General features: G+C 46.8%; 1 protein-coding gene across 1 annotated transcript; it reads left to right on the plus strand.

The window, feature by feature from the left end:
- Positions 1–1197: 1197 nt before the first annotated feature.
- C3H3orf49 (chromosome 3 C3orf49 homolog) lies at positions 1198–24831 on the plus strand. Its single transcript, XM_066596632.1, has 5 exons — positions 1198–1490; positions 2357–2682; positions 17340–17464; positions 20992–21102; positions 24488–24831. Exons 1-5 carry the CDS (start codon positions 1381–1383, stop codon positions 24683–24685), a joined length of 870 nt encoding a protein of 289 aa, XP_066452729.1. The 5' UTR covers positions 1198–1380; the 3' UTR covers positions 24686–24831.
- The last annotated feature ends 1710 nt before the right edge of the window (positions 24832–26541 follow it).

The following is a 26541-nucleotide window of genomic DNA, read 5'->3' on the forward strand; positions in this document are numbered from 1 at the left end:
CGCTTATAGTCTACAGTACGCCGGGCCTGAGATGCTCCGGGGTCTCTACTGCCCAAGAGCAGCTGGTCTTTCAGCTTGTTGATGCCTTTTTGCCTCAGCGTGGCCAAAAAGTAGATAGTAAATCCAGTTATCAAAAGCTGAGGTAAAATAAAATCTGCGCTGTGATTGGTTGCTATGGGCAACACAGATTTTCTTTAAAATCTCAATCCATGTTAATGTGTTTTTCATTCAAGTTTTAATCGTGGGAAACGCCGGGTATCCTTGCCAACTTAATAATCGCATACGTGCGGCAATGACGTCTGCCCTCATGTGTCTGACCATTTGGGGAGGCCTAGCTTATGATGTGCACCTCTTACCCTTCTGCCACGAAGCAGCGCTGGCGTGGATGTGCGCCTGCGCATCACCAAATAAATCTCTCTTGTCGTGCTCCCTAGAGAACACTATACATTTTTAGGATAAAATGTAGGCTATGTCCTTCCTCACGATGCCAGCTATCACCCTGCCAAATTTCATCAAAATCACTTCAGCGGTTTAGCCGTGAAAAGGTAACAAACAGACCGACGGAGTTACTTTTGCATTTATAAGAATAGTATGGATATATTGGAGATACCCAGGTTATACCTGCATGGTCCATATCACTATATACAGAAGATGTACATCCGCTGTATCCATGTATATAGTGATATGGACCATGCTGATGTAATGTTGGTATCTACTCTATATACATAGGTATAGCTAGTATAGGTTATATATCTCCTGTATATAGTGATACACTCATGTAACCTGGATATCTCCTATATATAATTATATGAACAGCTGAAGTTATAGATGTCCTGTATATAGTGAAATGGAGCATGCTGGTATAACCTGGGTATGTCCTGTATATAATTATGTATGTACGACTGATATAAGTTATACATGTCCCTGTATATAGTGAAATGGACCATGCTGGTATAACCTGGGTATGTCCTGTATATAACTATTAAGTCCTCACTTTGGTATATGGCACTATGGCATCTCCATAAGACAGATGGGTTCATCTGAGACAAACACCGTAGACACCACCATCATGATAAATATTTGTTTCAAGTTTTTCATCATTCACCTCACAAGAACGGAGGAGAGAAGGAGCAGGAATTTCACAAGCCCCTGGTGAATGTTCTAAACAAACTTAAGAAAGTCTAGGAAAAGTTCTCCCTCTGTCTACATCATTCACAAGAAGGATCCATCGAGGTCATATACTGATATGACTCTCCAGAATCCTTACATTCATTACAAGAAAATTAGAACAACATTCACCCTTGGATAACCCCTTATATAACATTCAACTCCATAGAGCATGACCAGAGCACCAGCCCAAGACTTTAAGGCAAATTAATCATGGAACGACAGCAGGAGGCATCAGAATCACAGAGCTTGATTGGGAAAGGCAAAGGATTCCAACACATCAAGAGCAACTCTTCCCAGGCGAGAAGAAATGGCATTATCAGGTAATGATCGCTGCTGAGTGCAGGCCAAAATCATTTGAAAATGGTCAAACTTTGTAAAAACTTGCTAAAAAGTTTAGTATATACTTGAAGGGCTTCTCCACTTTGACAGAAGGATTACTGGATGATAAGCTGATCACAGGGACCCCGATATGTGGTCAGCTTGATTTTCAAATTACTGACCACATCACTTAACTGTGTGACCATTAACAATCAATTTGAAAACCTACGTTAGACTTTACCCTTATTGTTGGCTTTAATGTAAGAAGACAAAAATGGATCACTGACCAGAGTAAGCACTATATAGTTTGGAGCAGAAGATGAAAGTTTTGTCGGGTAGCAGCATGGTTTTGCTATATGTATCTAAGCAGGGCTGTATTCATAACAAGACACTTGAAGACATGTGCCTTAGGCATCTATTACTTTACAGCTATTATTAATGGTTTATTATGATTGTGTAACCTTAGTGCCCCTGACCGTTCCAAAATACCCAGAACTTCCTCAAGTGTCCCTTAGTATGAGGAGGCAGAGGACGCACATGCACACCTCTGCTCCATTCACTTCAGTTGGACCACCAGAGATTCAACTATCTTTGGCAGTCCCACTAAAGCAAATGGAGCTGAGGTGTGCTTGCGCATCCTCTGTTACCTCACATTTCTGGACATGCCCACTGCATTCCAGGTATCAGAGGTCGTGAGACAACCCATTAAGCTAGAATCACACATGCAGTTTTTTGAGCCACGAATGGCTTAAAAACGAACAGGAAATATAAAAGAAGGACATTTTACTTCTTCCTGCTGGATCCACTTCTGACTTAGTCTCCAAAAACTGCCTATGTATTTCCAGCCTTACTCTTGTTCTTCATACAGGTGGCATGGAGATGTGTCAACCAACCTACTGAACCAAAATATCCTAGTCCCCATTGAGGAACTCTCCACTGACAGTGATTCAGGATCCTCCATGACTCCAGAGCACAAAAAGAAAAGTTTGGGGAAGAAGATGAAAGTTTTCTTGGGTAAAGTAATAGCCACCAGAATAAAGGGAACCAAGTCTACAACCCTCCTCCATGCTGCATCTTCTAGGTACGAGTCACCAGTATTGTCCCGCAAACGGTATCACCTGCCTAAAATGATTCAACACCTCGCACTCTCACGGCAAACAGTCAAAGGGTCAAGAAGGAGGATATCACAAGCTGGTAAGGTCAAATATCGGTATACATCTTAAGTTTGTTTGTGTGTCAGCTACATCCATCTAGCCGGGACATCTATACAACATATTGTCCATCAAACGCTTCGTCGTTTTCTAGAAAACTCTACCTGATAGTCTCTCGGAAGCGGCAACGAAATCTGATAGGACCCTCGCATTAATGCATTAAACCTATTATTATATAGGTTATTGAAGGTTTTTCTGTATTCTATAGGGGAGACGTATCAATAGTAGTGTAAAGGTAAAAAGGGAACTGTTGCCTGTAGAACCCAATTACATTCAGTTCTCCTTTATATATATGTCCTTAAAACTAGGACTCAAACTGGTAGCGATGGACAACTGCTCCATTTTAACTTTGCATCACTTTAGAGAACTCTGCCCCCTATATGCTCCTGTTCGTTTCATCTCTTCTTTCATAAATACTTATATTCCCCAGGAACTGATTCTGGAGCTGTAAAGTCCCCAGCATGCAATGCTTGGACCAATGGATCAGCAGGCTGTAGATTAGCGGACTGCAGAATGGGTCAAATTCGGGACCTGGTCGAAAAATTAGGAACGAACAGACAGCATGTAAAAATACAAGGCTGCTGCTTGAACACCTTGGGGGATATTTGTCGAAGACCCACCATGCCTTGCTTACTTTTTACAATAGTGCCAAGGATGGCAGAAAATGTGTACATTTTTCCAAAAGACTTTTTAACACAAGAAATCTGGTGTCAATGTGTTTCTAAATTCCCTCCTTTAATTTTACTGGCAATAGTTTCAGTAAACAGGTCAACAGTTGGCAATGCAGGTACTACCTCAAGACTGTGCAGGTAAAAGAGACTCTAACGGCAATGGGGATATTCGGGTTTCGAGGAGTTTTACTTGCCATGTCTTTATGGACAGGGGAGATTTGGGAAATCAAAGTGGCCTAGAAAAAAATTACAAACTGGCGCTATGTTATAGGTAGACCCAAACCAGCAACAAGTGGGGCGGATACAAGTAGGCAGGGATCAGCAAATCACCTGCTGTAGTCATGAAGGTGGTCGGAGGGGAGAAGCCTATGTGGTATACATAACTCACCGCAGCTTACTATCAAGCACAGATGTTAGGACTGGAGGTTACATTAAGGAGACGCCTATTTCTAACCAAGTAAGCCTCCATAATGTAGATGAACATCCTAGACTGGCTTGTCTTTAGCTTCTATGATAAACATGTTTGTCATGTGTCCTGTGCCTGCATCGTCCCTGTGTTGACTGACAGACGAGCTCTCGCTGTGGTGGCCAGGATCAGAGACTCTGATCCTTGTCATTTAACTCCCTAGATGCCACGGCCAATAGCAACTATGGTATCTAGCTGATAAAACAGAGAGGGGTCTCCCTCTGTTCTCATCGGCCTTCCACAAACGCAATCATGGGGTGCTTATTTTTCACTTAATAACGGGTCAAGTGAAAATTTTAGGTCAGGTGCTTGGAGGTGGACAGTCCTAGGAGAGAATAGGGTGATACTTTTTCTGTTTGCCCTAAAACAAAGCTATATCCAGTACATTGTGTAATATTCACAGAATGAGATTTAAAGGGTTTTGCGAGACTACCCTACTGATGACTTATTTTTAGAATAGATCATCAATATCAGATTGGTGAGTGTCCAGTTTTCGGACCTCAGCCAATCAGTTAATAAAGGCAGCACGGCCCCTTAAATTGTTTAAAGGCACAGGGTCATACCTCTGGCAGTGGCTGTGCCTAGTACTGCACCAGTTGTAAAATGAACGGACCATCATGCTCTATGAGGCACCATGGCTATCCAGACACTGTGCAGTTACTACAACTCCTCCATTACCTTATTAGAAATGCTTGCAATTGTAATAGTCTGAAATCTAATCACTTTATACTAGGGTTGGGACATCGACACAAAAATATAGATAGTCGATAGTATCGACTATCGCTGAACAAACAATCGATTATTGTAAAATATCGGTGGGAAACTATCAATATTTCGATATATTGACTTTTTTAAATGCTGTATAAAAATAAAACAGGTCTAGGGTTAATAATAAATAGAGATGAGCGAACGCGTTCGTCCGAGCTTGATATTCGTGCGAATATTAGGGTGTTCGGGATGTTCGTTATTCGTGACGAACACCATGCGGTGTTCTGGTTACTTTCACTTCCTTCCCTGAGACGTTAGCGCGCTTTTCTGGCCAATTGAAAGACAGGGAAGGCATTACAACTTCCCCCTGCAACGTTTAAGCCCTATACCACCCCCCTGCTGTGAGTGGCTGGCGAGATCAGGTGTTCGCCTAATATAAAAGTCGGCCCCTCCCGCGGCTCGCCTCAGATGCGGTGTGAGTTAGATGAGGGACAGTGCTGTTTGTACCGGAGCTGCTGTAGGGAAAGAATTGGTAGTTAGTGTAGGCTTCAAGACCCCCAAAGGTCCTTATTAGGGCCACTGATAGCTGTGTGTTGGCTGCTGTTAGCAGTGGGATTTTTTTTTCTTCTCAAAATCGGCTCTGCAGAGCGTTGCACCTGGCATTAGGGACAGAAGTGCTGCATAGGCAGGGAGAGTGTTAGGAGTGAGTGTAGCCTTCAAGAACCTCAACGGTCCTTTCTAGGGCCATATTTATCCGTATGCAGTACTGTCCAGGCTGCTGTTAGCTGTGCTGCATTTTTTTTGGGCTTCTCAAAATCGCCTCTGCAGAGCATTCCACCCTCCATTGATACTGCAGGGAAAGAATTGTATAGGCAGGGCCACAACACAGTTATTATTCATAGAATATACGCAGTGCTGCCTGTTGGTGGGAAAAAACTGAAAACAAATCTATTTGTCCAGCCTCTGTCCGTCCTTACGGGCGGTGGACACGTGTGAGCTGCGTGAAAAACATTGCTAAATCATACGCAGCCAGCTACGCTTTACTGCTGGGTTCGCCATTTGCTTTCCTTAATTGGGAAAAAAAATACCTGCTCTCCAAGAGTTATAATAACTCTGCTACCCTCACGTTCTGTGACACATAAGCAGGGACACAGCACAGTTATTAAACTTCTCAGGTTCATTGAATATACGCAGTGCTGCCTGTTGGTGGGAAAAAACTGAAAACAAATCTATTTGTCCAGCCTGTGTCCGTCCTTACGCCTGTGGAGACGTGTGAGCTGCGTGAAAAACATTGCTAAATCATACGCAGCCAGCTACGCTTTACTGCTGGGTTCGCCATTTGCTTTCCTTAATTGGGAAAAAAAATACCTGCTCTCCAAGAGTTATAATAACTCTGCTACCCTCACGTTCTGTGACACATAAGCAGGGACACAGCACAGTTATTAAACTTCTCAGGTTCATTGAATATACGCAGTGCTGCCTGTTGGTGGGAAAAAACTGAAAACAAATCTATTTGTCCAGCCTGTGTCCGTCCTTACGCCTGTGGAGACGTGTGAGCTGCGTGAAAAACATTGCTAAATCATACGCACCCAGCTACGCTTTACTGCTGGGTTCGCCATTTGCTTTCCTTAATTGGGAAAAAAAATACCTGCTCTCCAAGAGTTATAATAACTCTGCTACCCTCACGTTCTGTGACACATAAGCAGGGACACAGCACAGTTATTAAACTTCTCAGGTTCATTGAATATACGCAGTGCTGCCTGTTGGTGGGAAAAAACTGAAAACAAATCTATTTGTCCAGCCTGTGTCCGTCCTTACGCCTGTGGAGACGTGTGAGCTGCGTGAAAAACATTGCTAAATCATACGCAGCCAGCTACGCTTTACTGCTGGGTTCGCCATTTGCTTTCCTTAATTGGGAAAAAAAATACCTGCTCTCCAAGAGTTATAATAACTCTGCTACCCTCACGTTCTGTGACACATAAGCAGGGACACAGCACAGTTATTAAACTTCTCAGGTTCATTGAATATACGCAGTGCTGCCTGTTGGTGGGAAAAAACTGAAAACAAATCTATTTGTCCAGCCTGTGTCCGTCCTTACGCCTGTGGAGACGTGTGAGCTGCGTGAAAAACATTGCTAAATCATACGCACCCAGCTACGCTTTACTGCTGGGTTCGCCATTTGCTTTCCTTAATTGGGAAAAAAAATACCTGCTCTGCCACAGTTAATAACTCTGCTACCCTCACGTTCTGTGACACATAAGCAGGGACACAGCACAGTTATTAAACTTAGATAATTCATTCACTAGAGGCAGTGGGGCCTTTCGTTTTCCAAAAAGGGCAAAAATTATATTTGGCCTGCAGTCTTGCGCCAATTTATTTCCTGCCTGTGAAATCAAATCACTGGTAATACAGCATGCTGAGGGGTAGGGGTAGGCCTAGAGGACGTGGACGCGGCCGAGGACGCGGAGGGCCAAGTCAGGGTGTGGGCACAGGCCAAGCTCCTGATCCAGGTGTGTCGCAGCCGACTGCTGCGCGATTAGGAGAGAGGCACGTTTCTGGCGTCCCCACATTCATCGCCCAATTAATGGGTCCACGCGGGAGACGGTTATTAGAAAATGAGCAGTGTGAGCAGGTCCTGTCCTGGATGGCAGAAAGTGCTTCGAGCAACCTATCGTCTACCCGCAGTTCTGCGCCGTCCACTGCTGCCAATCCGAATCCTCTGTCTGCTGCTCCTCCTTCCTCCCAGCCTCCTCACTCCACTACAATGACACCTGCTCAGGAGCGGGAACACTCCCAGGAACTGTTCTCGGGCCCCTGCTTAGATTGGGCAGCAGCGGTTCCTCTCCCACCAGAGGAGTTTATCGTCACTGATGCCCAACCATTCGAAAGTTCCCGGGGTCCGGGGGAAGAGGCTGGGGACTTCCGCCAACTGTCTCAACAACTTTCTGTGGGTGAGGAGGACGATGACGATCAGACACAGTTGTCTTGCAGTGAGGTAGTAGTAAGGGCAGTAAGTCCCAGGGAGCAGCGCACAGAGGATTCGGAGGAAGAGCAGCAGGACGATGAGGTGACTGACCCCACCTGGTGTGCAACGCTTACTCAGGAGGACAGGTCTTCAGAGGGGGAGTCAAGGGCATCAGCAGGGCAGGTTGCAAGAGGCAGTGCAGTGGCCAGGGGTAGAGGCAGGGCCAGACCGAATAATCCACCAAGTGTTTCCCAAAGCGCCCCCTCGCGCCATGCCACCCTGCGGAGGCCGAGGTGCTCTAAGGTCTGGCAGTTTTTCACAGAGACGCCTGACGACCGACGAACAGTGGTGTGCAACCTTTGTCGCGCAAAGCTCAGCCGGGGAGCCAACACCAACAGCCTCACCACCACCACCATGCGCAGACATATGATGGCCAAGCACCCCGCAAGGTGGGACAAAGGCCGTTCACCGCCTCCGGTTTGCACCCCTGCCTCTCCCCCTGTGCCCCAACCTGCCACTGAGATGCAACCCCCCTCTCAGGACACAGGCACTACCGCCTCATGGCCTGCACCCACACCCTCATCTCCGCTGTCCTCGGCCCCATCCAGCAGTGTAGTTCAGCGCACCGTTCAGCCGTCGCTTGCGCAAGTGTTCGAGCGCAAGCGCAAGTACGCCGCCACGCACCCGCACGCTCAAACGTTAACCGTCCGCATCGCAAAATTCATCAGCCTTGAGATGCTGCCGTATAGGGTTGTGGAAACGGAGTCCTTCAAAAGTATCATGGAGGCGGCGGCCCCGCGCTACTCAGTTCCCAGTCGCCACTACTTTTCCCGATGTGCCGTCCCAGCCCTGCACGACCACGTCTCCCGCAACATTGTGCGCGCCCTCACCAACGCGGTTACTGCCACGGTCCACTTAACTACGGACACGTGGACAAGCACAGGCGGGCAGGGCCACTACATCTCCCTGACGGCACATTGGGTGAATTTAGTGGAGGCTGGGACAGAGTCAGAGCCTGGGACCGCTCACGTCCTACCCACCCCCAGAATTGCGGGCCCCAGCTCGGTGGTGGTATCTGCGGAGGTGTATGCTTCCTCCACTAAAGCACCCTCCTCCTCCTCCTCCTCCTCTGTCTCACAATCAAGATGTGTTAGCAGCAGCATGTCGCCAGCAGTCGGTGTCGCGCGGTGTGGCAGCACAGCGGTGGGCAAGCGTCAGCAGGCCGTGCTGAAACTACTCAGCTTAGGCGATAAGAGGCACACGGCCCACGAACTGCTGCAGGGTCTGACACAGCAGACCGACCGCTGGCTTGCGCCGCTGAGCCTCCAACCGGGCATGGTCGTGTGTGACAACGGCCGTAACCTGGTGGCGGCTCTGCAGCTCGGCAGCCTCACGCACGTGCCATGCCTGGCCCACGTCTTTAATTTGGTGGTTCAGCGCTTTCTGAAAAGCTACCCACGCTTGTCAGACCTGCTCGTAAAGGCGCGCCGGCTCTGCGCACATTTCCGCAAGTCCCACACGGACGCTGCCACCCTGCGCACCCTGCAACATCACTTTAAGCTGCCAGTGCACCGACTGCTGTGCGACGTGCCCACACGGTGGAACTCTACGCTCCACATGTTGGCCAGGCTCTATGAACAGCGTAGAGCTATAGTCGAATACCAACTCCAACATGGGCGGCGCAGTGGGAGTCAGCCTCCTCAATTCCTTTCAGAAGAGTGGGCCTGGTTGGCAGACATCTGCCATGTCCTTGGTAATTTTGAGGAGTCTACCCAGGTGGTGAGCGGCGATGCTACAATCATTAGCGTCACCATTCCTCTGCTATGCATCTTGAGAAATTCCCTGCAAACCATAAAGGCAGCTGCTTTGCGCTCGGAAACGGGGGCGGGGGAAGACAGTATGCCGCTGGATAGTCAGGGCACCCTCCTGTCTATTTCTCAGCGCGTACAGGAGGAGGAGGAGGAGCATGAGGAGGATGAGGAGGAGGGGGAAGAGACAGCTTGGCCCGCTGCTGACGGTACACCGGCTGATTGCCTGTCATCCTTTCAGCGTGTATGGCCTGAGGAGGAGGAGGAGGAGGAGGATCCTGAAAGTGATCTTCCTAGTGAAGACAGCCATGTGTTGCGTACAGGTACCCTGGCACACATGGCTGACTTCATGTTAGGATGCCTTTCTCGTGACCCTCGCGTTGCACGCATTCTGGCCACTACGGATTACTGGGTGTACACACTGCTCGATCCACGGTATAAGGAGAACCTGCCCACTCTGATTCCCGAAGAGGAAAGGGGTTCGAGAGTGTTGCTATACCACAGGACCCTTGCGGACAAGCTGATGGTAAAATTCCCAGCCGACAGCGCTAGTGGCAGAAGGCGCAGTTCCGAGGGCCATGTTGCAGGGGATGTGCGTAGATCGAGCAGCATGTACATCCCAGGCAGTGCAACAGTCTTTAAGGGCCTGGCCAGCTTTATGGCTCCCCACCAAGACTGTGTCACCGCTCCCCAGTCACGGCTGAGTCGGCGGGAGCACTGCAAAAGGATGGTGAGGGAGTACGTAGCGGATCGCACGACCATCCTTGGTGACGCCTCTGCCCCCTACAACTACTGGGTGTCGAAGCTGGACACGTGGCCTGAACTAGCCCTGTATGCCCTTGAGGTGCTTGCTTGTCCTGCGGCTAGCGTGTTGTCGGAGAGGGTGTTTAGTGCGGCTGGGGGAATCATCACAGATAAGCGTAGCCGCTTGTCAACCGACAGTGCCGACAGGCTAACACTCATCAAGATGAACAAAGGCTGGATTTCGCCAGACTTCTGTTCTCCACCAGCGGACAGCAGCGATACGTAAGCAATACGTAGGCTGCACCCGCGGATGGAAGCTACGTTCTCTCTCACCATCCAAAACGGGGACATTTCTGCTTCATCAATCTGTGTCTAATATTCCTCCTCCTCCTCCTCCTGCTCCTCCTCCTGAAACCTCACGTAATCACGCTGAACGGGCAATTTTTCTTAGGGCCACAAGGCTCACTCAAATAATTTTTCTGAACAATTTTTATAAGTTTCAATGCGCTTAAAAGCATTGGAACTTTAACTTGAACCAATTTTTCGTTACACTGGGCTGCCTCCAGGCCTAGTTACCACTTAAGCCACATTAACCAAAGCGATTAATGGGTTTCACCTGCCCTCTTGGCTGGCCATGGCCAATTTTTGGGATGTACATTAGTACTGTTGATACAGCAATTTTTGTGGGCCCTCGCCTACAGTGTAATCAAATTAATTTTTAGCCCACCTGCATTACAGCTGACGTTACCTCAGCTGTGTTGGGCAATGCAATGGGATATTTTTGTGTACCGCCGGTGGGTTCCAGGGAGCCACCCATGCTGTAGGTGCACACTGAGTTTTTAATACTTCTGTAAACTTCTAAAGAACCCGTCTGACTGGGGCATGCAGTGTGGGCCGAAGCCCACCTGTATTACGCACGACATTACTACCTCAGCTGTGTTGGGCAATGCAATGGGATATATCTATGTACCGCCGGTGGCTTCCTGGCACCCACCCAGGCAGTGGGTCCACAGGGAGTTAAACCTACATGTGTCCACTTGTAAAGAACCCCAGTCTGACTGGGGCATGCAGTGTGGGCCGAAGCCCACCTGCATTACGCACGACATTACTACCTCAGCTGTGTTGGGCAATGCAATGGGATATTTTTGTGTACCGCCGGTGGGTTCCAGGGAGCCACCCATGCTGTAGGTGCACACTGAGTTTTTAATACTTCTGTACACTTCTAAAGAACCCGTCTGACTGGGGCATGCAGTGTGGGCCGAAGCCCACCTGTATTACGCACGACATTACTACCTCAGCTGTGTTGGGCAATGCAATGGGATATTTCTATGTACCGCCGGTGGCTTCCTGGCACCCACCCAGGCAGTGGGTCCACAGGGAGTTAAACCTACATGTGTCCACTTGTAAAGAACCCCAGTCTGACTGGGGCATGCAGTGTGGGCCGAAGCCCACCTGCATTAACCCTTTCCAGTCCACTGTGTGACCTGTGAAGACATTAGGGTTTAAGGCTGTACAGCTCCGTTGTTGGTAGACGTCCGTCGGGGTTCTCTTACTGTATATTGCCAGCCTCTCTGCTGTCGGAGCCTATCCTACGTGTCAGCTCATGCAGTACTGGCTTTAGCCAGCATATAGCGCCGTTGTATAACAGCAGAAAAAGAGTAAGCCCCCTAGGAAAACCATATACAAATTGGATTGGAAAGGGTTAAGCACAACATTACTACCTCAGCTGTGTTGGGCAATGCAATGGGATATTTCTATGTACCGCCGGTGGCTTCCTGGCACCCACCCATGCTGTAGGTGCACACGGAGTTTTTACTACATCTGTACACTTATAAAGAACCCCAGTCAGACTGGGGCATGCAGTGTGGGCCGAAGCCCACCTGCATTAAGCACGACATTACTACCTCAGCTGTGTTGGGCAATGCAATGGGATATTTCTGTGTACCGCCAGTGGGTTCCAGGGAGCCACCCATGCTGTGGGTCGACAGGGACTTCACAATAGGGAGTTGTACCTGCCTGTGTCTATGAATTAAAAAGCCCGGTCTGACTGGGGCATGCAGACACCTTGACAGAATGAATAGTGTGTGGCACATAGGTTCCCCATTGCTATGCCCACGTGTGCAGCTCCTGATGGCGGTGGCACAGGATTCTATTTCTCATTGCTTCTGTACAGCATTGTGGGCTATCGCTCCGCCACTTTTAAAGAGGGTCGCTGCCTAGCCGTGCCAACCTCTGCAGTGTGTGCCTGCGGTCCCTCGTCATGGCAGACGCAATTCTAAATAGACATGAGCGTGGTGTGGCATGAGGGCAGCTGAAGGCTGCGCAGGGACACTTTGGTGTGCGCTGTGGGGGGGAGGGGGGGCGGTTGGGCAGCATGTAACCCAGGAGAAGTGTCAGTGGAGTGTCATGCAGGCAGTGATTGTGCTTTGTTGGAGGTAGTGTGGTGCTTAGCAAAGGTATGCCATGCTAATGAGGGCTTTTCAGAAGTAAAAGTTGTTGGGAGGGGGGGGGGGCACTCTTGCCGCTATTGTGGCTTAATAGTGGGACCTGGGAACTTGAGATGCAGCCCAACATGTAGCCCCTCGCCTGCCCTATCCGTCACTGTGTCATTCCCATCACTTTCCTGAATTGCCCAGATTTTCACACATGAAAACCTTAGCGAGCATCGGCGAAATACAAAAATGTTCTGGTCGCCCATTGACTTCAATGGGGTTCGTTGTTCGAAACGAACCCTCGAGCATCACGGGAAGTTCGTTACGAATAACGAACACCCGAACATTTTGGTGTTCGCTCATCTCTAATAATAAAGCAACACAATCAACAAAAAAATTATAGTTTTCTGTTAAAACTTTAAACTGTTGAATTTCTTATTAACTTCTAACTATTAATAACATGGAAATATATTAAAGTTACAAATGAAAATAAAAAATTACAGATGAAACATATAATTAAAATTAGGTATATGAAAAGAAGTTTGTTATCATTGGCCCCAATAATCGTTATCTAATGAGCCAAGAAATATTAATTTGCTCGCATGCTCTCCCTTCACAATGCTCCTTCCAGCAGACAGAATTTCACCAGCTTTTGAAAACATTCTTTCTGCAGGAACCGAAGAAGCAACTACAGAAAGATATTATTATTAGAAAGATTGGGGCCTGGCAACGCAAATGCAGTACCCCGAACGCAATTGTAATTGCGTTAGATGGGTCTATCTTTTCTATGGGCACTGCGTTCACGTTAGACGCTGAATGCACTTCATGTCGCGTCTCCTTCTCTGGATGCGACCTTCATGCGTTCAGCGCAGTCCTCCATCTGCATGTGAACATGCTGTCATTTAGAAAGCATTGCCCACAGCCATCCCATTAGACACAAGCGTTCAGAGCCTGCGTCTAACGCGATGAACAAACGCATGTGGAAAAGGGGCCGAAGACCCCACTTTTTCTGAGAGTCGTTTTGCATGGAGCAAACCTTATGGGTGACAAAGAGTGACCTCACACTTTCCAAAAGTTTCTAGAACTTGTTTATAAGTTCATTAGTGCCTCGAGCAAAACTACATCCTGTACAACACAAAGGAAAGGGCAGAATGTAAAGAAAGAAAATATGGTCACCTGACCACAAGACACGTTTCTTCTTTACAAAAATCGATATTATATCGCCCTAAATTATCGATGTTACCGATATATCGGACATAATATCGATGAAAAGTATCGCCAAAGCATTAGCGATTAGAGATGAGCGAATGGACTCGTTTCGAGTAATTATTCGATCGAGCACCGCGATTTTCGAGTACTTGCGTACTCCTGTGAAAAGATTCGGGTGTGCCGGGGGGCGGGGGGAGGCGTGGCGGAGCGGGGGGTAGCAGCGGGGAACAGGGAGGAGCTCTCTCTCCCTCTCCCCCCCACTCCCCGCTGCAACCCCCCACTCACCCACGGCGCCCCCCGAATCTTTTCACCCAAGTACGGAAGTACTCGAAAATCGTGGCGCTCGGGCGAAAAAGGGGCGTGTCCGAGTAGGTTCGCTCATCTCTATTAGCGACATATTGATATTTCGATATATCGGTTTTCGATGCCCCAACCTTACTTTATACACTGAATAGTCACTTTATTAAAGATACCTGTGTAGTACACCAGAGTTGGGGTCCCACAGCATTTCTATCACTACGTCATGTGAAATGTCGATATACGAATGAAAATGGGAAAAGTCGTATGTATGTGGAATTATGTATAAATGGTCAATTAAGGGTTAATGTCTGATGTTTCTACCACCTAACACTGTATGACTGTGCATTATGTAACCGAACCTGCTTTAGCTAGGTTAGGTTACATTCAGTAACCCCAATCTAGCCTGGGATTGGGTAGAAAGATTTCCCTCAATTTAGGATTGGTTAATGAGGAAAGTATAAAAGACAGAGAGTGAGCGGGGTTAGCCAGCCTAGGCCAAGCCTTCTAGTCCAGAAACACCTGAGATAGAGGGAGGAAGAAGGCGACCATACTCTAGCCAGTGCGGTGGGAAGTAATATCTAAAGTGTGAGTACAATACCAAATTATAATAGAGAGTTAGCAGAGGAAAGAGAGAGAGACAGAGAAAGAAGAGAAATCAAGTCAGTAATCGAAGTGTCAAATAATAGTCAAAGCCAGGGAGGAAAAGCTGGAAGCTAATGTCAGTACCCTGAGAAAAGTGTCAGCAACATTTTGTGTCTGCAAGTGTTATGAAAGACTATGATCTAATGCCAGTGTCTAAGTACTCTGTCTCCGTGCAAATAAAAGTGTTCAAGTTGTTTTCACCATCTACAGTCTGTGGCCTGAAGTCTCTTCCCATCATCGACATCCTGCTCTGAGGTACCACACTAACGCTTCACGGACCAGGACTACTACCCCCATTTTTAGTGTTTATTTCTCCAATTTTTATATTTATTATTTTTGCCTGGAATGGGTCCCTACTAGAGATGAGCGAACATGTCCGTTACGGACACATCCGCACCCGGACACCGGCTTTGCCGAACACTGCAGTGTTCGCGCGTAAAGGTCCGGGTGCCGCCGGGGGGCGGGGAGATGCGCGGCGGCGCGGGCGGCAGTAGCGGGGAACAGGGGGGAGCCCTCTCTCCCTCTCCCCCCCACTCCCCGCCGCACCCCCCCGCGCTGCCACGGCGGCCCCCGAACTTTTTCGCCCGAACACTGAAGTGTTCGCAAAGTTCGGTGTTCGGGCGAAAAACGGGCGGGGCCGAACGTGTTCGCTCATCTCTAGTCCCTACCCGTATACAGGCTGGTGTCATGATAAATTAACACCTTACCCTACCTGACTCTGCCAATAGCAGGTTATAACAACTGCCTATCGATTATTTTGTTTGTTATTTTTACCACTGGTGTAGCCAGACCCTAGACCGGTATTTTTCTACTCTGCCAGGAGGAGCAGTAGAGCCACTGTGACTACCATCTTTTGCCCTTGCTGCTTAATACCTCCTACGTCTGGGTCAGAGGCGTAACTTGAAGCTCCTGGGCCCCGATGCAAAACCTGTAACAGGGCCTCCAACTATAATGCTTTACTCATAGTACTGGGTTCCCTATATGGAGAAGAGAGGCCTTATGGGCCCCCTAAGGCTCTTGGGCCCGGGTGCAACCGCATCCCCTGCATCCTCTATAGTTACGCCTCTGGTCTGGGTCGCTTCACTTGCCTTTTCACAATTGCAGCAGTTGGCCAGTTCCAGCACCCTTGGGCCAGATTCACACGATCATATGCGCCTTTGCGCTGCGTTTTTGCAGAATGGGCATTGCGTTTTTGTGTTGGCAAGTGAGTGCTTCACTGTACTTTTTGCAAGAGCAAATTGTGTGCTTTTGGGTGTGCCAAAAAATCACATATCCCATTCATTGGGATGGGCAATGTAGTTAAAAAGTTCAATGTGTGCTATTTTCATGCAGAAATGGGCAGGGAAATAGAGCATGCTGCATATTTTTTTACGCAAACTAAATCAGTGCATGTGAACAAACCTATTGTAATCTATAGGCTCCATTCTCTGCACACAAATACATCTGTGTGAATAAGCCCTTATTGTCTAAGGGCGGCTTTACATGGGTGTATGCATTTTTGCACGCACCTTAACGCAAAATTTTGTGTTATGAGCTAGGCTTTTTTTGTGCATGTATCGGCGTATTTCACTGTACTTTTTGCACCCACAGGGCATGGATTTTTTGCTCACGGCACACACACTCCCTGATTTAAATGGCTATTTAACCTAATAAATGCCTTTTCCAGATGCCTTTTCTTTTCATCGAAATTGCACTGTTTTTCACACATCTGCTTGCATATTGAGCACACGCTTGCGCACCCTCCATAGACTTCTATATGGAACTTGAGGAGGGGGGAGCAAAACAGTAGAGCACAAATATTCCTGTGTGTAGCCACCCTAAGGCCTCATGTCCACGGGGAAATTCGGGTCTGCACGGATTCCCCATACAGAATCCCGCAGCAGGTCCCTCCTGCCCCGCAGACATGAGGCCAAGAAATCAGACAGCATGCTGCGGGTGCTTTCCCGTACATACGATCCGCGCACCTGGGAAAAATGACATCAGCAGGTATTTAATTACCTGCGGGTCTCTAATGATTCCCTATGGGGGCGGATCACGCATGCGAGACACCCCCGCGGATTTACCAATTCTAAGGGTGTATTTACATGGGCAAGTGCGATATCACACTGATATGACACTTGTAAGATTGTGATTCTGGATGCGAACACTATTAGCTTTTGCTTAAAAAAAACACCTCGCCTCTCATCTATATACTTGCGATTTTCACAGGTATGAAAAAATCCCAAATGTTTCCAATAGTTTTCATTAGCAAAAGTTGCATTGCACTCACATGCAAATTGCATGGCATTGCAAGTGCGTTACGATTTTTTAAAAGATCCCATAGGAAATAATAGGTGATTTCTTTCGAGGAATCGCCAAAAAATACAAAATGCTGCAATTTTGATTCGCTCATGGGTCTAAACACAATGAAGTCAATATGTTATTAACATGTGTGAGGTAACTCCCTATTATTGGACAGAACTTGCATGTGACACTCGCCAACACCGTAAGAGAAACAGGGTCCTCTGATACCTGGGGATGGACGCCATAACAAATTGTTGCGGTACTAGAGGTAAAAGGAAGTCCAACGCACTACTAGATGGGTGTCTCTAATAAAGCGGCCATTTAGGGTATTATCATCAGGTTTAGTGCCAATGACAGAGCTGATAATGCAGAGAGAACACATAACAGATTCAGATTCACTTTTCTTTTAAAGCCATTCTCCAACTGGATGTTCGAGAGGCAGAGACGAAGCAGATCGCCACGGACAAACTCGTAGTGCGCTCCAAGAAAACCACAAGACGTGTATCTGTCACCTCGCTGCCGGCAGGACTACAGAAGGTACGGCTCCGGATTCATTCTTGTCAGTTGTCCATCCCCAGGATATAATCAGGAGAAGTCATCCATGTTCCCGCATACAAGCTGTTGCCGAAACTGACAAACCTTATTCCTGGTGGAAGGGTATTTCTCCTCCAGTGAATCCCCCCCGCTGCGCCTTCTGAGACTTATAGCAAAACTAGTCCTGACGTGCGCCACAAACAAGGCAATACCTAACAATCCCCCATCTACCAATCATTTCACATCAGCTAGAGCAAAAAAAGTGCTGCAAAAACCCCAAGCATGAGGACAAGCATGTAAACAGCATATAGAGGTCATGTAACTCCCCCTGTAGGCTGCAAATGGCACTGCTGGATGTCATCATGAAGACATTTAACTCCTAAAGAGGACCTGTCAGGCGTAAAGTCCATATTTCCCAGCTGCTGGCCCCACTGACTTATCATGACAGGTGCTTTGTAACCCTTTCATGACTGTCATACATGCTTGTGCATCTACATCCCATTCTACAGTTCTGGTGTCTCCACTTTCAAAATGAGAAAAAAACAGAATTGCACCATTTTGGAGGGTTTCACTTTTACGGCGTTCGTGGTGCAGTAAAAATAGCATGTTGTCTTTAGGCCATATCCACACGGGCGACACGAAAGCGACGTGAGAAAATTGCAGTGATATCGCATTGGTGGTCTGTGCGATATTGCTATGTTTTCTTGCGAAGATAACACGATTTGGTGGCGCTACAAAGTCACACGTAGTGCTACAAAGTCGCTTGACTTTATAGCGCCACCTGCGAGGATTTTCCGGAGGGAGTGGGACTTGAAATATAAGACCTACCCTGAAAAGAAGCCTTAGCGTCAGTAAAAAAAAAACATCACGTGTCTGGCTGCAGCGCAGGTCTCTTCTTCACGTCCGACACTCTTTTGCCAGCCCTTCCTGGATTGGAGGATCAAAATCCCCACCCTCCAGAAGGGCTGGCTGTGATTGGTTCACGAGCACGGCGGCTCAGCCAATTAGAATCGGCGCTCGATGAACCAATCACAGCCATTCATTCAGCTCTTTCTCTGGGACCTAGTTGTTCCAAGCCAGCCTAGAAATTGTTTTAGAGTGCTAGTACTTCTTAAAGGGACTTAGCTTCTGTGATTAGACTACTGGGAGAATATTTATAAAGAGCGAACAGTGAAAAATGATTTAATAATACCGATCATTACCCCACTTCTCTCTCAGAGATTAAGAACCCAGTTATTTATTTTCTTTAACTGAGTTCCTGTATAGTTATACTACTACAGAAGCTCGAGAAATCTCTCACTAGCCTACTAGGATTTAGCATTCAGACAACCACATAGGTTGGGTCTAGCTATGTACAGATCTTATAGTTGATTCCTCCTAAAATCTGGGAAGTCCTCATTGTCTTTTTCTCTATTCAGAGAAAGATTCTAAAGGTTCCTGATGAGCTGTTAGCCACAGTGAAACGCGTCAAACCATGAACCAACTCATTTTGAACCATGAATTAACTCATTTTGTTAAGTGGAAGTCATTGTAGATTATACTTGGGAATTTTTGAAATTACGAATCAGTTTACTTTCTAATCCAAGGATCATATTTTAGATCTTTCAATGGGAATGAATGCATGTATTGTGACCATCTTAGTCCATTTATTCATTTTTTATTGTACTAACCTTATAGTTTTACCCACATATCGATTTGCAAACTTTAAGTCAGACCCATTTCTTTATACCAAGTATTGGCTTATAAGGTTTTGGGTGGCATATGACAGCCTGTGTTCAGTAACACAGTACCACGTGATGCCCGCATCACAATCTGCTCTCTTGTGCTGCCCTCTCCTCTGCGCAGCAGAAGGCGATATTTGGCAGTCATGGGTAGATGTGGTGACTTGAGTGACTTTGGCAGTAGACAGATTGTTGGTGCCCGGAGGTGTGGTGCCTGTATTTCTGAAATGGGTGCACTCATTGGCTGCTCCCATACAAGAATATCAAGAATGTATCAAGAGTGGATAAACCATGGACAGACAACAGACAGAGGATCTCACAGCGGCAGGTCATGTGTGGTTGATGCAAGAGGCGTGTTTGGTAACTCAGCAATGACATGCCATATTGGACCAACTGATCCAGCAGTACAACAGCAGGGAAGTTAGCCAAAATTCCACAATGATCATGCAGCATACCTTGCGTAAACTGGGGTTTAATAACTGAAAACCAACCAGGGTGGCCCTAATGACCCGACATCATCACCAACAACACCTCACTGGGCCCAGAAAAGAAGTCAATGGACCTTGGACACATGTTATAGAAAAGGTTGTCTCGAGTCCCTTTTCCCACTGAACCATATGAATAGCCGGGTCCTCATCTGGAGTAAACAGCATGAAGCTGTATCCCATGGGTGTACCATTAGGGTTCAACAGGCCAGTGTTGGCAGTGTCATGATCTGGGGAACATTTTCTTGACATAGCCTAGGGCGGTTGGTCACCATAGACATTCACTGAAAAAGCCAAAAATGCAATACCTGTAAGTCTGCAAAGCAGACATGGTCGCCATAGGCACGATCGCCATAAGGCAGGCACAATCGCCACCGGCACAATCGCTGTAGGGCAGGCGCAATGGCCATAAGCCCTAAAGCTATGCAGTCAGCCAGACAATATAGTGTGGAGGAGCAACTTGTTCATTGCAGGCTAATATGCAGTCACCCACGAAACCCAGCCCAGATTGGGGAGGAGTGACTGCATATAATGATAGCCTGCACATGTGAACGATACCGAAGACGCCAGCCACAGATGGATGGTGACCCAACATACAGGATATCAACCCTCACTGATATAACAGCGGGTTGCCCTGTATCTCTAAAGTGGGCCACACTGGCTGACATCTTGGGCTCCTACAACAACTAGCAAACTACATACAAAAATACTAATGCATACTAATAAAATGCGGGTGTTGGTACCGCATTTTGGCCAAAAAGGAAAGGCTGACGGGCCGCGTCGAGGCCACATCGTGTCTGTCAGTACCTACGCTAACTCACTATAAATTACCATACCACAATCCTTGAATAGTGAACGCTACAGGGACCTATTAGCTGACCATCTGCACCTATATCTTCAGAAAATCTTCCCCGACCACAATGCCATCTTTCAAAAGGACAGTGTTTCATGTAATTGAGCTTCAAGCACTAGGGAGTGGTTGGAAGAACGCAACAATGAATTCACTACCTTGGCCCCCAAACTACCTGGTAGTGAACATGCTTGGGGTATGCTGGAAAGGGCTGTCAGATCTGTTCCCACTTATCTGCAAAATGTGTACCAACTGATGAAACATGGGTTAAATTGGGTATGTAGGTTGTTCACCACCTTGTGGAATCTGTTCCCCGACATCTCTAAGCTGTGATCATCCCAATAGCTGGACCAACCCGTTAGAGAGTAAGTGATCCTAATGCAGTGAGCTTTCAGTGTATATCTATCTTATTATACAAGATCCTTTAACGTGTTGTATATATGTGAATGTATGACTTCTGTGTTTCCTGCCTAGACTTCATATTCACCTAAGAAAAGGCAGTTTGCGCTAATGAAAAGGAAGAAGAAAGCAGAAGACAAGGTGAAGAATCCATCAGAGTACACGGCTGGCAGTCTGCAGATACAGGTACTTACATATAACGAATATATAACACTAATTGTTACCAGCTAGACTATACAGTTATCTAGGAAACGTTGCCCTTGCCCGCTTACTACTGGTGTACACAGCTGCCAACCTGCCACAGATACTTGTATGAGTGGAGATGGCTGCCTCTAGTTTAGGAAGCTGTATGTGCTTTTGATGATCTCCTTTCAATGCTATTTTGGGCATGTTTAAGTATGACCCTCTCCGAGACCCCATAAATTAGCTATGTAAGGAAATTATGACCTCTGCAGTGGTGGATGACATGAGCACACACCGACTCATGTCATGGCCTCATGTCCACGAGCGGGAGCCCCGACACAGGATCCCACCCTGCCCGTGGCATGAGGACATTCCGGACACGTGCGGGTCATCTGGCGTCTCCTCATGCATGTGGGCAGGCGTGCCGGCCGGCACGCCCCCCGCACATGTGCAGTGGAGATTTTAATTTTTTTTAAATGGGATGGGACCCACAGCACACCCGGAGTGACAGTTCCGGGTGTGTTGGGCAGACCGGACGGCTTCCATTGACTTCCTTGGAAGCCGTTCCCACGGGTACCGAGGCAAAACGCAGCACACGGCGATTTGTTTTCCAGACCGGATGGTCCGGACAACAAACCCGCTTGCTTTAATAAAGCTGCGGGCGCCCAAGAATTGCCTATGGGCAGCTTGAACTCTGGATCATCCGCACAGGTACACCATGCGGATCCCAGAATTCAAACCCGTCTGTGGACATGAGCCCTAATGGTTAGTAATTTGTGTTTCTAGCATAGAAAACAATATTTTTTTCAGCATTTCTTGCTTCTATGGTGCTGCTATTCGGGAGGGACTTTGGTCAGAATCAGTCTTCTTCCCCCTCTGGCAGCTGATAGTATAGTCCATTCTTACACTTCCTGCAGGAGTCTTCTCAGCCATACTGCCATGTATTGCAGAGGCTACTCCTTTCTGACAAGTAGGCAGAAAGCCATTTCTAGCAGCTGCTCTGCAGTTAAAGTGATTCTCAGGTTTCTGTTTTGGGACAGGAGGGGAAGAGGAATATTTCCTGCAGTTGTGCTTCACTGTCACCAAGCCAATCTGCCGATTCCAGGCCACATTTTTGGCCCTCCAAAATGGCTGCAGCAATTTTCTAACTACCTAATACACACTGTGCACCGCTCAGCCTTTGGCTAGTGCTAATCACATGCACAACTTTGGCCCATCAGAGAGCAGATATAGTACATTTATAGACTAAGGCTGTACTTACGTGGCTGATTTTCACACACAATTTCTGAAATGTACAGAAATCGAATGTGAAAGGAACCTATTACTATTTTCAACTGGTTAATTTTGGGCAATTTTATTAAAGATTCACCCATTATTTCCAATAGGTGCTTTAAAAAATATATAAAAATCACATAGCACTTACATGCCATTCCATTTGCATGTGACCACAATGCATTAGAACTAGAGATGAGCGAGCGTACTCGGAAAAGCACTACTCGCTCGAGTAATGTGCTTTATCCGAGTATCGCTGTGCTCGGGTCTGAAGATTCGGGTGCCGCTGTGGCTGACAGGTGAGTCGCAGCGGGGAGCAGGGGAGAGCGGGCGGGAGAGAGGGAGAGAAAGATCTCCCCTCCGTTCCTCCCCGCTCTCCCCTGCAGCTCCCCGCTCCGTGCCGGCACCCGAATCTTCAGGGACGAGCACAGCGATACTAGGATAAAGCACATTACTCGAGCGAGTAGTGCTTTTCCGAGTACGCTCGCTCATCTCTAATTAGAACAAGTCATTTTTTCACAGGGGTGAAAAACACAAAACGCATCGCAAATGCATAAACAAATCCTAGGTTTAAGGGTGCAATATTAGGCTGATTCTCATCAGACCGATGTCGCACTCGCCCGTGTAAATACAGGCCAACATTGCTTTACATTAGTGTAAAGATTGCATCTGCCATCTTGGACAGGTGGATTGGGGGGACGGCAGGGGAGAATTGAGGCAGAATATTCCCCCCTCCTCTCTGGTCCTCGGACACAGTTTTGCCCTGAAAGCGGAGGGTTGCTTTAAGTATGCAGACACTTGATTTTGGGGAGAGTGGCTCCAGCACTCCTTTCACTAGGTGGATGTGCACATTGCTATACATTGTGAACGGAGTGAGCTGCAGTCAGGATTGCTAGCTGAAATGTCTCTGCAGCGCCACCTATTGGATGGCAGCTTCCCTATTTGTCAGTGATTTCCAACCAGGGCACTGTGGCACCATGGTGTGTTGAGAGGGGAGGAGAAAGAGAGACTGTACCCTTCCAGACCCAAGATAAGTAAGGTACACAGTGACTTCAGCAGAATAGCGAGTGCAGCTCTGCAGGACAAGACAGGAAGTAACTCAGGATCAGTATAAACTAAAAGAGTGAGGCATATGTACTATTGGCAAAAGTGTCAAAATTGCAGCTTTTTGGAACTGGCCACTCCACTTTTTCAAGACTCCTCCTGCGGGGAGAGTAAAACAGGAATATAATGTCATCTACCTGAGGGGGAAAGGAGACCGAATCTGATCAGAGCCCCCACCCCATTAGCAGAGATTAGCTGCAGCACCAAAGGCTGCATTTGGAAGCAATAAATAAGGAAAAAAGTATTTATTCTTTGCTAGAAACACCATTACGCCATTTTTTCAAACATTGTGCGGGGCATAGCATTAGGGAGCCTGGCCACATATTATCCATCACATTTACTATAATGTATGCCAGAAACTAGCATACATTATGGCAGAAACCTACTTCGGCTCGCAGCCGGGATAGGCTTCCATTTGGTGCACAGAAGTGTTGGTAAATGTATTAAGGCCAGCTTCACACGGCCAAGAGAATCACGCACGATTTGCGCGATGCGGGATGCACGAATATGAACCCCATTCTTTTGAATGTAGTCATACACCTGAGCGATGTTTTTCCTGCATGGCACCGCGATACGATGCTATACAAGAAGCAAATCGCGCCATGTTCTATCTGGCTGCATAATCTCACATCACAGCCCCATTGTTTCCATTGGGAGAACAGGCACGTCGGAGGATGCCTGCATCCCCAAAGTGATGAGAGGCGGTTTTCACATGGAAACGCCCTGCATACGCGGGGCTTTCACATGGATGGCGAGCACGATATGGGGGCAATATTCACGGCCCCATATCACGCTCACCCGTGTGAAGTTAGTCTAAGAGGCTTGTGTCTTTATTCATTTGTGGCGCTTAGACCGGCCTATGAAGTACCTAAGTAAATATGCCCCGCTGTATTTATAAAGTTACTGACCTTGTGATATAGACTATATAAATGGTGTTCATACGGTAGGTGTACATACCCTTTAAGAACTTCCAAAACTCCCCCAGCATCTAACCCTTGATTCCTACTTCCAGGTTGACGATCTAATCGAAACAATTGCAGACAAATCCAGCAAATTACTAGCACAAAGGCACGAGGAGCTCCGTGTCTGCGAATCCCTGGGAGATGAAATACTTAAGTCTTCAAAGCAATTCCAGAGAGTCTCCAAGAAGAACGCAAGAAGTTATAAGTTTAAGAATGTCTGCCTCCCCTGCATCTGCTGCTGCTACTAGCGGCTCGCTCACTTCTTCTATGTCACATCTAAAGCTTCACATGCTTCTTGCTGCAATAATACTACTGCTAATAAGGCTCTTGATCACTGTCCCTGGGCTATGTGCTAGGAATTAGGGAGTCAAATAAAGTGGAGCGGAAAACTAAACTTAATAATCTCCCTGTACGGCTTATTTATACATCTGAATGTGAGCGGCAATACATTTCTCAAAGTGAAGATAATGTGATTCCAGGGTAAATACATATCTACAAGAGGTTCGCTAGGCTCAAGTGCATACATTTAGGAAATTAAAAATAAAAGCTGCAGGGCCACCTAAATTCTTAAAGTGGCAACTAGCTAGAAAACTAGAAAGAAGATTTTTTTTTTTTTAAATACCATCTTTCCTTTAAATGCAGATATGGCTAGTAGATGTCCAAGTAGTCATTTATTGCTTCTTTTACCCCTCTTACGCATTATGTTGTTACAATATGATCTGAATATATGACCCACGACGGGCGGCTTGCAGACTTTACTTGAAGGGGTTTCGTCATTTAAAAAAAAAAAAAAAAAAAAAAATCTATACTCCCCTTTTCCTCCACAGGCAGACCCCTCAACATATCTTCTCCTCACTGATCCTAATCAGTCCCCAGCATCAGCTCACTGCATTCCAGCCAGCTTGTTATGAAGCTTGCATTCTTCTTCCTGCAGGTCAGTGAAGGTCACATCCCTGTGACGTAGCGTTCACTGGCTAGGAAGGAATGCTGATCTATTGAAGAGACAGCACACGTGCAGTCGCTACAATAGCTCGGCACTCCCTGCCAGACTGTGATTTAGTGATGTAGCGTACATTGCCGGGCAGGAAGGAGACTGCCTGTGAATGTATGTAACGTTATATGAAGCAGAAGAAGAATAAGCCAGATGGAGCTGAGGAAGCTCCATGCTTTTCTATGGGTGACTAGTACAGTGGATCTCCCGTGCGGGTGTTGATCGCAGATCAAATCTGCCTGTGTGCATGAGGCCTTATATGTACTAAAAACAGCCAAAATACCCTGGACCCAAAGCAGCTAAAGGGAATATATGTTACCAGAAAATGACATGGTATAAATGAAGAAGTTTTTAAGTTAAACATATTTTTCAAGAATTTTTTGGTGATTTATAATTTTCTTTTTAATGTAACGATCTGTATTTAAAAATACCTAAAATCCTGCAGTTCTCACACGGACCACTACGCCTAATAATAGTCTGACAGTTCCTGTTCTGTTGAGAAAACTTCTCAGTAGTTATCTAATTATTATTATTACAGGAAGGATTATAGTGAAATGATACTGAGACACAGGATTCACTATTCACAATAGGTGATGGTCACAGCTCACCTCCTCCCACTCTATGCACAGGTCACAGAGCATGCCCACAACACTTACCCATAGAAGTCAATGGGTCAGATCCTATCCACTGTGTCTATGGCTAGTGTGGCTACTGTAAAGCATCTCTAAATGGTGTTAACTGCAACTCAGCCCGCCCCCATAGTCATGTACAGACAAGAGAATAAAAAATAAATCTATTAGAAAATGAAAAGATGCAGAAAATGGAAACAAATTTTAACTACCTTGCCTTATTAATAAAGATATATATGTGGCTTATTGCCTTTAAAACAGCGATTCGTGGATATTCCCATGGATTGTAGTTCGATCATGTGAATAGTACATAGAATAACACTAGTACTCCTTACAGACAGAACCAAAAAACTTATGTAAGGCTGTACTCACATGGGGAAGTGCAATTTTGGTCATTGAAAAAACAACAGTTTTCAATGCGATTTTCCTGCAAATGTTCATACGTGAAAAAGGCATGTCTTTATAACCAGTTCTGCTCTGCACT

Source organism: Eleutherodactylus coqui, chromosome 3 (genome assembly GCF_035609145.1).
Source record: "Eleutherodactylus coqui strain aEleCoq1 chromosome 3, aEleCoq1.hap1, whole genome shotgun sequence".
NCBI classification, from domain to species: domain Eukaryota; kingdom Metazoa; phylum Chordata; class Amphibia; order Anura; family Eleutherodactylidae; genus Eleutherodactylus; species Eleutherodactylus coqui.

What these genes read in the sequence shown, in the direction of transcription:
- C3H3orf49 (XM_066596632.1), top strand. Translation starts at nt 1,381, where the DNA reads ATGGAACGACAGCAGGAGGCATCAGAATCACAGAGCTTGATTGGGAAA. An exon ending in AGAAGAAATGGCATTATCAG is followed by an intron (nt 1,491 to 2,356) that starts GTAATGATCGCT and finishes TTCTTCATACAG; the next exon opens with GTGGCATGGAGATGTGTCAA. An exon ending in AAGGAGGATATCACAAGCTG is followed by an intron (nt 2,683 to 17,339) that starts GTAAGGTCAAAT and finishes TTTCTTTTAAAG; the next exon opens with CCATTCTCCAACTGGATGTT.